This window comes from Talpa europaea, assembly GCF_964194135.1.
Source record: "Talpa europaea genome assembly, chromosome: 14".
Classification (NCBI taxonomy): Eukaryota; Metazoa; Chordata; class Mammalia; order Eulipotyphla; family Talpidae; genus Talpa; species Talpa europaea.
This window is the reverse complement of record NC_140082.1, coordinates 15,481,433-15,496,807: the sequence shown is the minus strand read 5'-3', so window position 1 is coordinate 15,496,807 and position 15,375 is coordinate 15,481,433. Positions and strand designations below refer to the sequence as shown.

The following is a 15,375-nucleotide window of genomic DNA, read 5'->3' as shown; positions in this document are numbered from 1 at the left end:
GGTGACAAGCAGGTGCCCCTTTGGGGGCCCTCTGTGCCTTGTCTCAGAACAGGAGAGACCTGGGAACACAAAGCCGAGCTCACCGAATAGGCAAGTGCTGGCTCTGCCTTGGGGGGTGGGAGAAGGTGAGTTCCCCATCCTGGAGGTGTGCAAACACAGGCCGCCCGAGCCATGTGGCGGCAGGCGCAGGCCGCAGCTCACACGGGGAAGGGCCAGCATTGGGCTAGATGCAGGAAGCCAGGCAAGTAACCTCGTTCTCCTGAGGGAGAACTGGGGAGGGTGTGAGAAACCCCTTGCGAGAGCCAGAGAGCTCAGGCCCCTGAGTTCCATCCCCTGTCCTGGAAGTGCTTCCACAGAACGATGAGAGGGGCAGGAACCCGGGGACGAGTCCGGTGTGTGTGTGTGTGTGTGTGTGTGTGTGTTGGTGGGGGCGGGGCGGCCAGCTGGAGACAAGCACACAGCCACCAAGCTCAAAAGTCAGCCCAAGGAATGTGCCCATTTGGGCATCCCGAGCACAAAGGGCCTCTGAGACCCCACAGCAATAGTGACTGAGTGTGGTCTGCCCTGGCCCCTGAGCTCGCACCTTCTCTGCCTTCCCCTTCCTGTGCTCACCCTGAGAAACAGGATTGCATCCCCAGCTGAAGCCCCAAGACTCCAATTCTGACAACTCGCCGAGGTCACACAGTTTCTCTCTCAGGTCTGTCCCCACAGGAAATGCTTGTGCCCACCAGCAGTTGCAGGAGTGCCGGGTGAGGCTGCAGAGTACTCACATGGCCTTTATGTCACACAGAGCTATGCAGAGGGGAGGGGAGGCCCCTGAGGGATGACAGAGTCCTAGCTTTGCCCCACTCCAGAGGTGGTGAAGCCTTGCAAAGAGAGGCAAATTCCCCGCACCCACCGCCTTAGGCCAATGCCTGGGCCAGACACAGACTAGACGGGGCCTCTTCTAGGGGAGCAGCCTCTGGGGCCTCTTCTAGGGGAGCAGCCACTCTGGGCAGGTCAGTCAAGCGTCTAGTCAGAGGCAACAGACTGAGGCAGGGATCTGGGAGCCCAGAGCAATTAGGAGCTGCTTCACACCTTGTCTTCTGCCAGCTGCCACGGCTGTCACTCAGGAAGCGGGCCTGAAATAGGGGCTGGGCCTGAGGTACCCCTGATCCCCTTCCCAGCCAGCACTGGCCATACCCCAGTGGTAAGAGTCCCACCTCCCAGCATGGGAGACCAAGGTCCACTGGCGACCAAGGGCAGGGATCTCTGTCATTTCCTGCATGGCACATGCCCGACTTCCTCTTGGCTCTGCCCAGGCCCACTATCTCTCACCAGGTCTTCTTCCTCTGGAGCAGTGGTTCAAATCATGGACACTCATGGGAAGCTTATCCAGGTGCCAGCCAAGCAGGTGAGAGCAGATTATCTGGGCTGGGGGGTGAGTGCCTGCGCCTGTCTTGCCCAGGCCAGGTTTTTGCAGTTATTTACATCAAAGCCTACCTTGAGGGCTAAAAGTTTCTCTGCTCCTGTGGTCATGCTTTCTCTTGCCTTCTAGACCATTTCTGGCCTCAGGGGAGTCTGGGGCTTGAGAGAGCGGCCCCGCCTCCCAGCAACTCGTGGGTCCCCTCACTGTCACCCTTGCCATCTTATGAGATCCTTGTAGCAACCCCATTTTATAGGGGCGGAAACTGAGCCAGGAGAAGTGCAACACTCAGGGAATAGAGCTCCCTCCGGCCACACTGGACTGCAGGTCCAGGCTGTTAGAAATTAGGAGCTGCCTCACACTCCATCACCAAGTTATTTTTCAAGGAGCATCAAATTCAAGGATCTGTTCTCTTCGCCCTGTTTTTCTGACATGGACTCTGTCTCCTCTGTCCCATATACCCCATTACCTCCAGGAACTGGGCATCTGAGGGCTAAGAGGGGGTATCTAGAGCAGGGCAGGATCAGAGCAGAGAGGGGCCTCTGGGTCCTGGCTCACACCCCCTCCTGGCTGGGTCTGCCTCTGCAAGTCTATAAATTCCATTATTCATCAAGTGACTGTGAGTTTGCCCAGACGATGAATATTTTATTCACCTCCAGACACTGTCCCCAGCGGGTTCTTGGAACTATATAGTTCCCTAGCCAAGGAGCCAAGGCCAGAGCCTCTGCAGCCCCTCCCCACCACCCAGCACTTCCTGTCTCCCCCAACAGGCATCTCGCTCAGGCACGGTAATGGTTCGTGGTCCTGGCATGACCTTGAGCTTGGCACTTGTCCTCCCTCCACTTTGATTTACTCTTCTGAACAGTGGGTTCATTTATTGCCTTGTCAGTCACCCCAGGGTCTCTCCACACCCGTAGGGCCCTGGGCTCTGCCGGGAGCTCTCCCTGGTGCTGAATGTAGGTGGCAAGAGCTTGCTGGCCTGGGAGGAGAGGTTTCTGGCAAGGGAGCGTGGGCAGCAGGCTGGTTTTGAGAGGGAGGGTTCCAGTTTCCTGGAGGGGAGGTCCAGTCACTGGACAGGGAGGTCCCCTCTTGGCTCCCCTTGTCTCCCTGACACTAGGTGAATTTTCCCAGAGTCACAGGTGGGGGACCTCTCCCAGGGACTCCAATACGCTGAGCCAAGGACTAACGGGTGAGGTTCACGGAGAACCCTCTCAGGAGGGATCCACGAGTCTCCTGGTGGCACCCTGGAGAGTGAAGTGTGATGGCAGCACCACCTTCCCCAGATGGGGGAGCGACAGACATAATTCACACCTTGCAATCATGCCATCTGCTCCCCTGTGATGTGCAGAGGAGAGGACAGGGTTGCAGTGCTTAAGGCTGGGTGAGGAATCATTCATTCTCTCATTCATTCATTCATTCATTCAGCAGATGCTCTGGGACAGAGGCTGCACCTGGGGGATGCAAACCTGGGCCCTGCCTTCCTGAGTCGAGGATGGTCCTCTCACACCCTGCCTCCCCTGGGGCTCCCTTGGCTGGTAGGAAGAGGCACAATGTTCTGTGCACTGAGTTCTTCGCTCTGGGGCCATTGAGCAGATGAGTAGGTGGGTCCTTCCTGAGAGGGTTGAGACTCAGAGAGGTAAGCACAGACACCCAAGATCACACGGCCAGCTTTGGGTTCTTCCTGCTTGTAGCATTGTCTCTCCCACCCCATTTTCAAGCCCTGTCTCCCTGTCTTTCCTCTGTAAAAATTGTTCTTGCCTCCCCCACTGGCCTTCAGCAGACAGAAGGTGCTGCGACCCAGACCATGCTGCCCAGCCCTCTGACCCTTGCTCTGTGAGCCTCAGGCATGAGCAGTTCCCCCTCATTCTCTGACTCCCAGCTGGAGGATGGGTTACCCAGGGGGTGCTCAGAGAGCTGATGTGCACAGTGGTGGCAGGCCAAGGAGGTCAACAGGGGTTCCCAGAGAAGGCAGCATTCCTGTAAGCCTGGAGGGGCAGGGAGAGATCAGCATGGCCTTGGTTTAAATGCCAGCCCTGCCTCATACGGCTGTATGATCCACCCTAACCCTTCTGTGAACAGGGGTGTCCTCACCCATGAATGGGGACAAGGTCAAACTCCCTTCAGAGGTTTGGGGGACTGGACCCAGCCAGTCACATGCACAGCCCCAGGCAGCCCTGATATCCACATGGTGGATAGACCAGAGGTACATGTGCAGATGTTGGCAAGCGGAAGTCCCCTGGGCCCACAGTCAGCTCTGGGCCCTGAGGTGTTGGGGTGGCTTAAACAGGGGGGTGTACCATGACCTTGGGGCTACAATTCCTGGTGGGCCCTGTACCCTCAGCACAGACCCACAGGGCCTGGCTATTCCCAGTAGGTCCACCCATTTGAATTTTGCTTGATTTATCTCAGAAAATGTTTCTACTTATCCTTTGAAAATTCTCTGCCTGGGCAAAAAGGCTGGGAGCCACAGGGGATGCAGCAGGAGCTGCCCCTTCTTCAGACAAGAACCAACCTGCTCTGTGGCAGCCTCCTGGGAAGCTCGGGGTCCCACCATCCCCTCGCTAGGCTCCAGCTCACCCTCCCCTCGCCCTCAGCAAGGGGGTCCTGATCTAGCACCAGCTGGCCTGGAATGGCACAACTTGGCCACTCAGTAAGGGCCAGTGGAGTGAGCTGCTGCGGCTCACACTGTCAATCAATACATAGCAGCTATAATTATTATTAATTCATATTCCTCGGGGGGATCTTCATGCTAATAAAAAACTCCCAAGAGACACAAGGAGGCACAGCTAGGCCTCTCCCATGCTACATCACTTCATCCTTACCACTGCCTGCGAGGTGGCACTGCCACCCTCACAGCATGGGGGGAAATCCAGACCCCAGGACTAAGGTCACACAGTTAGGAGGTGTGGACACAGGAGCTCAGGCCTGCCTGGCTCCAAGTGCTGAGGTCCTCCCTCCCTATTCCTCTGCTCCACCAGGAGACCCGGGGAGCTCCATTCCAATGGTGGAATGTGAAGGAACAGGCGGAAGAGGAGGGCTTCAGAGTTGGGGTTTTTGGGGGGCCTCTCACACCCCAAGTCCTGATGAGCACTGGTTGGCCCGTAGAGGCTGAGACAAACAGCTGGGGCCGTTCCTGGCTCCTCTGCGGGTCATGAATGCTGCTGGGAGCCCTCTCCAGAGCCATATCTGAGAAGGGTTGGGACTGAGTTCTGGTCTAGCCCAGCTTGGCCAGGGCTGGAATCTCCCTGAGCGCCCTCTCCCCAGGCCTCAAGACAGGGCTGTGATTAATCAGCAACAAAAGCAGAAACAAGCAGAAAAATGTAATCAGCTTGAGAAGGGCAGGGCCGGGTAGGGCTGTGGCAATCAGCTTCCCTGCTGGGGCCATAGGCTGATTGGACCAAAGGGGGCAGGGAGGTGTTTCCACTGGGGCCCCTGGAGGCAGGGCCCACAGCCCCAGCCATGCTAAAGCCAGAGGGTCAACCCCGCCTTCATAAATATGCACACACATCTGTACACTCCTGCCCATGCCATCCCAGTCCAACACACATACATACGCGTGCCTGCAGGCTTCTGCCCACCAGCTCCTGCCACCCCTCCCTTGCCAGTTCACAACCTTGGCACACATAGGTGTCCACGCAGACACCTGACACTTATCCATCAGCACGTGGACTTGGAAACACATGTACACACCCTCACGGACAGCGTATGCACACACGCTGCTCCCACACACCTGCCACCCCACCCGGACACAGACGTTTCCAGGCCTGGGGGAACCCCGCGCACACTTTAGGCTAACTCGCAGCCATGTGAACGGACACCCTCACACCAGTCCTTGAAGGCACTCAACCATTTTTTTTTGGCCCCCATTGACTGTGGGGGCCATGAGACAGACCCTGGCACCCCTTTACAGGCTGAGTGGTGGTGGAGGCTAGGGAACCACCCACCCGGGCCTGTGCTGCGCTGGGTGGGGGGACAAGGTCAGCTTCAAGAACTCAGCCGTAGGCGGTGGCGCCTGCCCAGACCCTGTCCCCGGCTCTGACCTGCCCCCTCTGCCCCGTGACCTTGGTCAACGCCCTTTGGCTCAGCCTCAATTTCCCCACCTTGGAGCCTCTTCTGGCACCCAAACTGTGATTCTCTTCGAGGACCCAGGTCCCTGGCGCCGACCCCACCGTGCGGCCAGGTCTCTTGGGCCTCAGTCCCCCTCTCTGCTCGTGGGGTCGGGCGCACCGGGGGGCCGGGAGAAAGGGCCCCGCTCCCCACCCAGCCCCCCCCCCCAGTCTTGGTGGCAGCGGACTTGGGGGCAGGGGGCGAGGAATCCTCAGCCCGGGGGAAGGGGAGCCCGCAACCAGGGGAGAGGGAGCCCGGCCGACTTGGGGCGGCCGCGCAGGGGCCGGCGGCGGGCAGGGGCGGGCGGGGGTGGGGCGGCGGGAGTCGGAGGGGGCGGGCGGGCGGGGGAGGCGGGGAGCGCAGCCGGCGCGGCACCGAGCGCGCGAGCCGGCAGGGGAGGCGGCTGGAGCCGGAGCGGCGGGCCGGGCGGCCGCGCCGGCGAGCGGACCAGCAGGCGGCGAGCGGCGCGGAGCGCGCGGGGCACCGAGGACCCGGCGCGGCGGGCGCGGAGCGCGGCTGAGCCGCGAGACCCGAGGGGGCCGCTCCCGCCGCCCTGCGGGGCCCGGGCCGGGAGCCCGACGAGGGAGGGGGCGGCATGGACCGGCGGCCCCGGGCGCCGGGGCGCTAGGCCCCCGGAGGGGCGCCCCCAGCCTCGCCGCTGCCGCCGCCGCCGGGCCGCCCTCCGCCGCCGCGCGCCCCGCCCGCTCCAGCCGCCCCCGGGGCCGCCGGCGGCCCATGAGCCCCGACCTCAAAGTTTGCGGCGGGCGGGCGGGCGCGGAGCCTCCAAGATGCCGTTCCACCCGGTGACGGCGGCGTTGATGTACCGGGGCATCTACACCGTGCCCAACCTGCTGTCGGAGCAGCGCCCCGTGGACATCCCCGAGGACGAGCTGGAGGGTGAGTGCCCGCCCGGGACCCCCGCCGCCGGCCCTCCTACCTGTGCGCCAGGTGAAGCGCGGGCCGGGGGCGCGGAGGGCGGGGGGCTGTCCGCAGGTGCCGCCCGGCAGGGGGGCGATCCGGCGAGCGGCTGCGCGGGGAGGCGGGACCGGCTCGCACCCCCGGGCGCCGCGCTGGGGGTCCCCGAGGCGAAGGGGCGGCCCAGCCCCTGCCGCGTGGTCCCCGGCGCTGCGGAAACTTGCCGGCCCCGCAGCGGGGTCACGGGGCCGCGCAGCCCGCGGTGGCGGTGCGGCAGCGCGGCCGCCCGGGGCGGGGGTCCGAGGGGCGCCCCCGCGCCCGCCCGCCCGGGGCACCCGCATCCTGATGCCCTCCGCGGGGCCGCCCGCGGCTCTGCGCTCGCATCGGCATTCCGCTCGCGTGGCCTTTAAAACCCAATCTGCTCGGGCGGTCGGAGCCGGGGAGAGGGCGGCCGCCCCGCTTTCACCCCGGCGGGCCGCCCCCAGCCTCCCCGCGACCGCGGCCGGTCCCAGCCCCGCGGAGACCCCCGCCCGGAGCGCCGGGGAGGCAGCCCGGGAGGTGGCGGCGACAACAAGTGGCCGGATGAAGCGGTTTGGTCGCGATAACCAAGCCTGGAAGGGAAAAGCAGAGAGACCAGGACCCAAACCTGTCCCCCCACAGTCCCTCCAACGCTCGACATGACCGGGGACCTGAGCCAGCCAGCTGGGCAAGATCAGAGCAGAGGGCAGGGGCTGGGGCTCCTGGATGGAGGATTCGGGGTTTCAGAGACCCCCGGGGGGTCGTGGGGGGTGCCTGAGACCTTCCTCTACTGGGATGGGGACAAGTGCTCAGGTTCCCCTCCCCCGCCTCCTGGGGGGCAGTGTGAAGTCTGGTGGGGGGCTCTGTGCTGATGGACTTCTTGGTCCCCTGGGGGAGGGGCTGTGATCGCCCAAAGACTGGGCCTCAGTTTGGATACTTGGGTTCAGGAGTCTCTGGGATCTGCTGCTCATTAGGGCCTATGGGGGCGTGCAACGGAGATAGCAGCGCAGTTCGGGATGGTGGTAGGAGCGCAGGGGAAGCCATGGGAAGAGCCATCCCCAAGTCCTGGAGGGGGCAGGTGTGGGGGGAGTCAGATTGGGTCAGGGGGAAGATCAAGAGGGAGAAAGCAGGTCCACCCCCTACCCTCCATCCCCCACCCGCTGCACCGCAGGCTGTGAGCCACCTGCTCCTCTCGAAAACCTCAGAGGCTGGGAGAGTCCTAGAGATAGTGACTGGCATCTGATGTGGGCAGGACAGATGGATGGGTACTCTCCCTGTGTCTCTGGCCTTGAACCCCAAAGTCCAGATCCCTACCCAGAAACCACAGCCCCATTCAGGTTTGGGAAAAGGAGGGGGTACGATGAGGGTTGAGAGGGCAGGAGATGCGGCATAGGCCATCCTTCCCCACCTTTGTCTCTTTCTGCCCTGTGCACCCCAAACCTCTTATCAGTTTCCCCCTCCATAGGCTCTCGTCCATCCCTTCCTCTTGGCCGCTTGTGCAGGGGTCAGCATTGTCCCCTCACACCCCAGGCACTTTCTACCTCATCCCCTCCTCTGGCTCCCAGCGCCCCCGCCATGAAGCTGGCAGCCCTGCTATACTCCTCACTGCGACCCTCTTCCCTTGCTCTCCCAGCCTGGAGTGCGGACCCTCAGGAAGAGGAGAAGGCTGCGGTGCAGGGGTGAGCAAGACACAAGCAGTGCAGGGGCAAGGAGGCCGCAGGCTCCCCTTGGGCTGCCCAGTGCCCAGTGGACACTCTGGCAGGAGCCCAGCAGCGTTAGTCACCAGCCACACCAATTGCACTCCCTGCTTCTCTCCTGTCCCCTTCTCCTGGTCGCTGCGAGGCCCTGGCACAGGGGCATCTGAAGGGCAGGGCCCACCCGGGAGCAGGCAGCCCATCCCCGGACTCTTAGGCAGCTAGAGATAAGGGCAAGCAGTCCTCCGTGGTCAGCCCCCTACTTGGTTGACTGCCTGTGGGCAGCCCCAAAGCCCTTCTCTTCAGAGACCAAGTCCTTGAATGCCAGGGCTAGATGGAAAGGGTGACCAGCCCTGGCACAGATCCTCCTTCTGTCCCCTAGATCCATGCCCCGTCAGTTATCCTGCCCCAGAGCAATCTGGGTAAGGCCCAGGTCCTTTGCTGGGAGGATGCCCATCAACGGGGGAACCACATGTGCCGAGGAGAGGGAGTGGGGCGGCTGGGGATGAAATGCCGCAGACAGTGCTGCGTGCCGCAGAAATCCAGGGGGCGGTTCAGTGGAGGGGGGAGGATTAGGAAGGGAGGTGGAGAGCGGGTTAAGATAAGGGTTTTCTAGTTGGGCAGCGCTGGGTTCAAGTCTTTGCACCCTCGATTCATGTGACCTTGGGCAAAAACTTGCTTCTCTTGCCTTGGTTTCCCCAACTGTTAAAGAGGGTAGCATTGCGCCTCCCAGGGCTGCCAGAGATGGAGGATGCCATGGGAGTACGAAGCAGGGGCCCTGGCATGCAGCAGGGGCTGTGGAACCCCGATGCAGCAGAGGAGAGGCTAAAGAGGGGGGCCCTTGAAGGGTAAGAGCCCGGAGTGTGAAGGGATGGACGAAGGCCGGGGAGGCAGGGACATAGGGTGTGGAGGGGCTGACCAGAAAGGCAGGCTGGGGATAGGGCTAGATGGAGAGGGTCTTGAAAGTCTGGCGGAGGCACTCGGAGGAACCTGTGGCCCATGGCCATCGGCAAGTAGACGTGGCTGGGAAGAGCTTGCTTGGGGTCTACCTAGTCCCCATGTGGAGGCGAGGTGGGGATGTCCCAGACCGTCCCTGTGCTCCCTCCCTAGCATAGACACACGGTGGAGACCACCAGCACCTGCAGGAACACTGCGCTGCTCCCAGCGCCTCTGTGGATCTGAGCACCTGAGGGTGAGGAAGGGGGTTGCTCCAACTCTAGCTCAGCCCTCTCTGTCCAGAGGAAGAAGCAGACAGACAGACAGACAGACAGCCCCCAGGGCAGGGTTCTGGGCTTGGCATTTGGCCCACTCAGTCAGACAGTGAAGTCTGCGTGGAGAGTGGCCAAATGGGGGCATTTGGGGGGAGGCGTCCCCTTTACTGCCCTTCTCCCCTGCAAAGCTAGCCACTTCTATGCAGGCCAGTAACTCAGGGAGGCCAAAGTGGTGGGGCTCAGGGCCAATGCAGCGGAGACTGGATGCCTCTGCAGAGGACAGACGCTGCCCCCCGCCCCCCAGTGACCTCCAGCCTGTGCACTCCCACTCAGGACTCCGGCCCCCTCAGCGTGCTAGCATCCCTTGGGGTCTGTAGGGAACTCAGGCCTTAACACAGCTTCATGGATTAGGATGGGGATTGGGGGTACCTGGCTTGAGGCAGCAGGTGGGCAGACAGTGGCAGCCTGGAAACCTGGAGGCCATGCCAGCCCTTTTCCGGGCCAGGCATCCCCCTGCCAAGATGGAACACCGCAGGCTTCCCCCGGCTTCATGGGGTGGGAATGGAGTGAGGCTTTCGGGGAAATGAGCCCAACTGGGATATGCTGATGGGGGTAGCAGCAATGGGGAAGTCATCACCCCCACCCCTTGCAGAGAACCCCCAGCAGAAGTCAGGCCTCAGCATGGGGAAGAGTCACATCCCCATTTCACAGATGAGGCAATGGAGGCTCAGAAGGCTCCGGGTACAGCTGCTGAACAGCACAGCCAGATTCCTAGCCCAGGTCCCAGTGCAGGCAGCAGCCAACAAGAAGCCTGGTGTCCTGAAGCCAGAGCTTCCTCTTCTGATTCCACCATGCAGGACTCTCTGAGTTACAGCGTCCTGCTCTGAGACAAGCCTGGCCCAGCTGTACATTTCCGTGCTTGCTCTTCTTATTGTGCCATCCCAGCAGCCCCGTTGTGTAAATGAGCAAACACTGGCCCCAGGCTGCCAGCCAGGATGGGGGAGAGCTGGGATTCGAACCTGGGTCTGCGTGACTTAGAACTGCCTCTCTGGCCAAGAAGGTAGTCCCTGAACTTGACCTCAGGAGTCAGCTGGGGCTGGGCAGGGATATCAGCATCAGCAAAGTTGCAGATCAGGTTGAGGTTTGAGCTGGGTGCCCCATGGAAGGGTGGCTGAAGGGACCCATGAACATGGAGGGGACAGTCTTTGGGTTTACTTAGTGATTTGGGGAGGTTAGTCTTGCCTTAGAAATGGCTGTGGGGCCCATAGGCTGCCTCAGCATCTGTTGCCTACACACACCCCCCGAGATGCGCCTGCCCTCTACAGCCCAGATCAGTGTGTTTTCTCAGGGCTTCCAGAAGGGAGTCAGGGGCTCCGATTAAGCAGCACTGGTCTCTGCCACACCAGCTCCTTCCAGGGTGGGAGGGGAGATGACCCCACTGCAGGCAGGAGGCAGCCCCATCGCTTTGCCCCAGGGCTTTGCCGTTCCTCTCAGAGCTTCCAAATGGGCCTCCACAGAGGAGGCAAAAGAGCACCTAGAGGGATGGGTTGCAGGACCTTGGATCCCCTGGTGGGGGTGGGGCAAAGAGGTCTGGACAAAGAGACAAACGGCATCTTCAACCTCCCTTCATGCTTCTTGCCTGCTTGGGGAGTGGGAAGCAAATGCTTACCCTTCCTTACTAAAGCTGTTTATAAACTGAGAATAAGTGGGCTCTGAGGGGTCACCCCATACCAAGTCGTGCATAAATCTCTGCTCAGCTCCTCTCTCTGTGTGCTCCAGATGGGTGGGGTCCCCAAGTCATTCACTCATTCAATCACGCGTTCGGCACATGTTTACTGAATGACACACACTGCTCCAGGTCACAGGGACATAGCCGTGAACGATGCCAAACCTGGTCCCTGCGCTCCTGGTACTTCCAATGTGGCCAGCGCAAGGATGGGGAAGAGTGGGCTCTGTGGGAACCCACGGAGGGCCAGTGTCAGTTAGGGGGCAGAGAGGGCGCCAGGGAGATGCCATCCCTGAGGGAACTAGGGATTCATCAGTTGCCCATGGTGAGGCAAAAGCATTCATGGCAAAAGGAGCTGCATGTTCTAAGACCTAGAGGCAGAACAGGGAGGTTGAAATGGAGGGCTGGAGTCCAGGACACTTGAGGTGGGCAGAGCCTGTGACTGGGTCAGGGGGCAACAGCACCAGCCAGAAACATAGTGCATATGTTGAGAGGGGGGCAGCACAGAAGCAGTGTCTGGTTGCAGGGCCAATGCCCTCGTCTCTACCCAGACCCTCCCAAGTGGCTGGGAGTCCCCTCACCAGCCTGCATGACTGCTGAGCCTCTGGTTACACACTTCGGGGATGGGGAGCTCACCCCGTCCTCAGTGGCCCAGAAAAACTCAAGTGGGAGCTGCCCTGTAGTTCCCAGTGTGTAGGCTTTACAGAACTCCCAGGCCTGGACAGATCTCCCATCGCAGCTGCTCCTCAAGTTGTGCGGGATGGGGGCTGGGGGGTAGGGTGGGAGATCCAGAGTCAGAGGGTCCAAGGGCCCAGGCACCTCAGGTGTGACCCACTGTCTCTCTTGGCCTGTGTGTGTCAAGCAGTCTAACCTGTGGGCTTGATACTAGATGGGAAGAGCCTGAAGAAGTTTGGTGCCCAAGCTACTTTCTGTGTGGCCTGCAACACGTGGCCGCCCACTCTGGGCTGCAGACTCTGGTCTATGGCAGGACTTGTGGGATCAGGGAGAAGCCCTGAGGCACGTGATCTTTTACTCCATTTCAGGGGTTCACAGATCCCTGAGGTCAGGCTTGGGCCAGCCTCTTTCCTGCTCCCACCAGAAACAGCCCTGACCCTGCGCTGACCCCGGGTTAGCTTTGGCTTCCAGGTTGTCAACACGCATTATCTCGTCTGTCTCTCCTTCCAATGACGAGCACATGCACACATGCGCCTGCGCGTGCACACGAGCACCTCTGCCTGCTGACGTCCCGCCCAGGGGAACAGCTCAGATGATCAGGAGTCTGGCAGGTGAGCGGAACAGGAGACCCCAGGGAGCTGGACGGCGAGGGTGTGACTCCGCTGAGGCTCCCTCCCCAAAAAGGAAAATGCTCTTTAGGGAACTTCTTAGGCTGTGTAACAACAAAGGGGCAGCGGGCAGGGAAACAGAGGGAGAGCAAAGGTGAGCAGGGAGAAGTTAGGGTCTCTCAGTAGCTCCTTGAGTCCTTGGGAAAACCCTGTCTCCCCCGTCACGACCACCCATTTTACTGTGGGTCAGACTGAGGCTGGCTCAAGGTCATTCCCTGGGTTCTTTGTTCCCAGCTTCCCGGCCCAGTGTGTTCCTCCCCACGGGTTGAGTTACCCAGGTCCTCAGCCTCAGTCTCCCCCTCCATAAGTAGGGGATGGGGCGCCCCCATCTGAGTTGGCTTGGGCTCTAGGAGGGGGCGTGTGCCCAGGTCCATTAGCTGGAGCAGCCACAGCTGCCCCATGGGGCGTCATTAAGGAGTGTTGGCGTGTTAACAAGCTGAGCCAGAAGGACAGTGAGCACGGTGGTGGCAACGAGGGGCTGTGGGGGATGGGAAGAGAGGGCCGTGGGCAGGGAAGCCTCCGCTGCTCACAGGCGACCAGCTGGCTGGCCTGGTGTGCCCCATGTCCTCCCCTGCACAGTGGGCCTCAGGGCACGGCCACACGGGGTCGTGCTGAGCACGCCTGGAGAGGCTGTGGGAGCTGGGCAAGCTGAGACTGAGCCCCCGAGGCTGTCTGATCACGGCCTTGCGTGTTGGCATACCTTTCCTGCCCCATGCGGCCTGTCCTGAGGTCCCAGAATGCAGCACACGGTGGACCCTTGGGTCACCCCCCTATTGTCTGACCAGACCCACGGGCTCTGGATTTGGAACCCAGGCTGAGGATTCCGGGATGCTGGAGGTCTGGGAGGGGAGGGGTGGGGTGACGTCCCACCTGCAATGCTCCCCCCACAGAGATCCGAGAGGCCTTCAAAGTCTTTGACCGGGATGGCAATGGCTTCATCTCCAAGCAGGAGCTGGGCACCGCCATGCGCTCCCTGGGTTACATGCCCAATGAGGTGGAGCTGGAGGTTATTATCCAGCGGCTGGACATGGATGGTGAGCACTGCCCCCAGCCTCAGCTGCCTTATCCTCCCCCTGGGGGCAGGGGGACCCGGCGCGTCCTGGGCCTCTCATGCCCCCAACCCCCAGCCCCCCAAGCCCACGGCACCCTGCAGCCAGGTCTGGCCCCATTTCTCAGCCTGGAGAATCACCACCAGTGTGACCGCTCCGCACTCAGAGGTCAGACGGCTCCTCTCACCCTAAATTCTGATAACTAACAAGTACAGGAAAGCAGAGAGAAGGACAAACCAGCCACTCTAATTCTCAACACTCCGGGGGGGAAAAAAAGACAAAAGCATTTAGTTGCATCTGCTCTCTGGAATTCTAAGGAAAAACTCACAGGAAGGGTAGTGCCCTGGCCCTTCTTTGCCCCCACGCCTCCTCCGTTCTCTTCACCCAGAGAGCAGACTGTAGCCTGGCCAGGTTCACCCCCCGGCCCTGAGTCTTGTTCCCTGTGTGCCTAGGAGACGCTATGGCCCCACAATCTCCTGGGACAGCAGCACCGGGCTGGGGAGCCACGGAGAGTTCTCGGTAGAATGTGAAGGGCTCCCAACTCCTCAGGGCCCACCAGCTGCAGTCACCTCCACCTTGTTAGGCAGGACACTTGGTCACTTCAGCATCAGCCCGGAACTGGCACATGCTAGGTGCCCCAAGACTGACCCAAGGCTCAGGGGAGATCTGGCCAAGATTCCACAGAGCCCCAAGGTGGGTCAGAACCCAGCCCAGCCACAGGCCCACTTGCTAACTGACCTGTGTCTACTGTAGGTGATGGCCAAGTGGACTTTGAGGAGTTTGTGACCCTCCTGGGACCCAAGCTCTCCACCTCGGGAATCCCTGAGAAGTTCCATGGCACTGACTTTGACACCGTCTTCTGGAAGGTACACCCTGGCTGGGACTCAGGGACAGACACTGCACAGGGCTGTCCCGGGGCCAATGGGAGGCCCCCCCACCGTAAAGGGGGTGACCACTCTAGGCTTCTGTCCATTGGACATCTCGTCTCCCAGAGGGTCCGGGCTCTCTGGGGGAAGAGGCTGGTACTAGTTGCGGGCTCCAGGATGGAGTGGTGTCCAGCCCTCCAGAATCCAGAGCTGCTGGGCTGGCGTGACTACAGGCCGCTGGCTGGGGCTCAGCTGGTGGTGACCAGAACACTGTCTTCCCCCGCCCAAGTGCGACATGCAGAAGCTGACCGTGGACGAGCTGAAGCGGCTGCTCTACGACACCTTCTGTGAGCATCTGTCCATGAAGGACATTGAGAACATCATCATGACGGAGGAGGAGAGCCACCTGGGCACAGCTGAGGAGTGCCCCGTGGATGTGGAGAGTGAGTGACTGACCCCGGGACCCCTCAGGCAAGCCAACTGCTTGAGTGGGGGTGGTGGGGGGTGCAGGGGGGCTCGCTGGGGACCTCCTTGTTTGCCCCATGCGCAGGGGCGCAGGTGGCTCCTGATGCCATCGCTTTGCCCTCCCTTCTGTCTCTCTGGTGCTCCCCGACCGGCGGCCACAGCCTGCTCCAACCAGCAGATCCGCCAGACATGTGTGCGCAAGAGTCTGATCTGCGCCTTCGCCATCGCCTTCATCATCAGCGTCATGCTCATCGCGGCCAACCAGGTGCTGCGCAGTGGCATGAAGTAGGCGCCGCCTGGGAGCCCGGTCTGGTGCACGCGGTGCATGGGGCCCACCCCACACCCACCGCCGCCTGCAGTCCTCTCCCTCAGCTGGCTCTCTGGGCCCCGACCCCGTGTACTTCAAGGCCTGGAGGTCCAGCGACCCCACCCCACCAGCCCCACAGGTCTTGCATGGAGCCGTGGCCGCCTGTGGAGGGCCTGGTGGTGGCTCTGAGGACGGCCCCCAGCCCCGCCTGCACCCTGCCTGTGCCCCATCCTGGCCTGTATGTAGCACTCACTCTTCCCACTGTCCAG

The 15,375-nt window shown here is 61.4% G+C and overlaps 1 protein-coding gene across 1 annotated transcript; it reads left to right on the top strand.

Annotated features, from left to right (window-relative positions):
• Positions 1–6,300: 6,300 nt before the first annotated feature.
• On the top strand, positions 6,301–15,088 carry CABP7 (calcium binding protein 7; the record flags this gene model as incomplete). The annotated part of the gene is made up of 5 exons (XM_084253619.1): positions 6,301–6,409; positions 13,310–13,453; positions 14,222–14,334; positions 14,624–14,777; positions 14,961–15,088. 5 exons carry the CDS (start codon positions 6,301–6,303, stop codon positions 15,086–15,088), a joined length of 648 nt encoding a protein of 215 aa, XP_084109745.1.
• Positions 15,089–15,375: the final 287 nt, after the last annotated feature.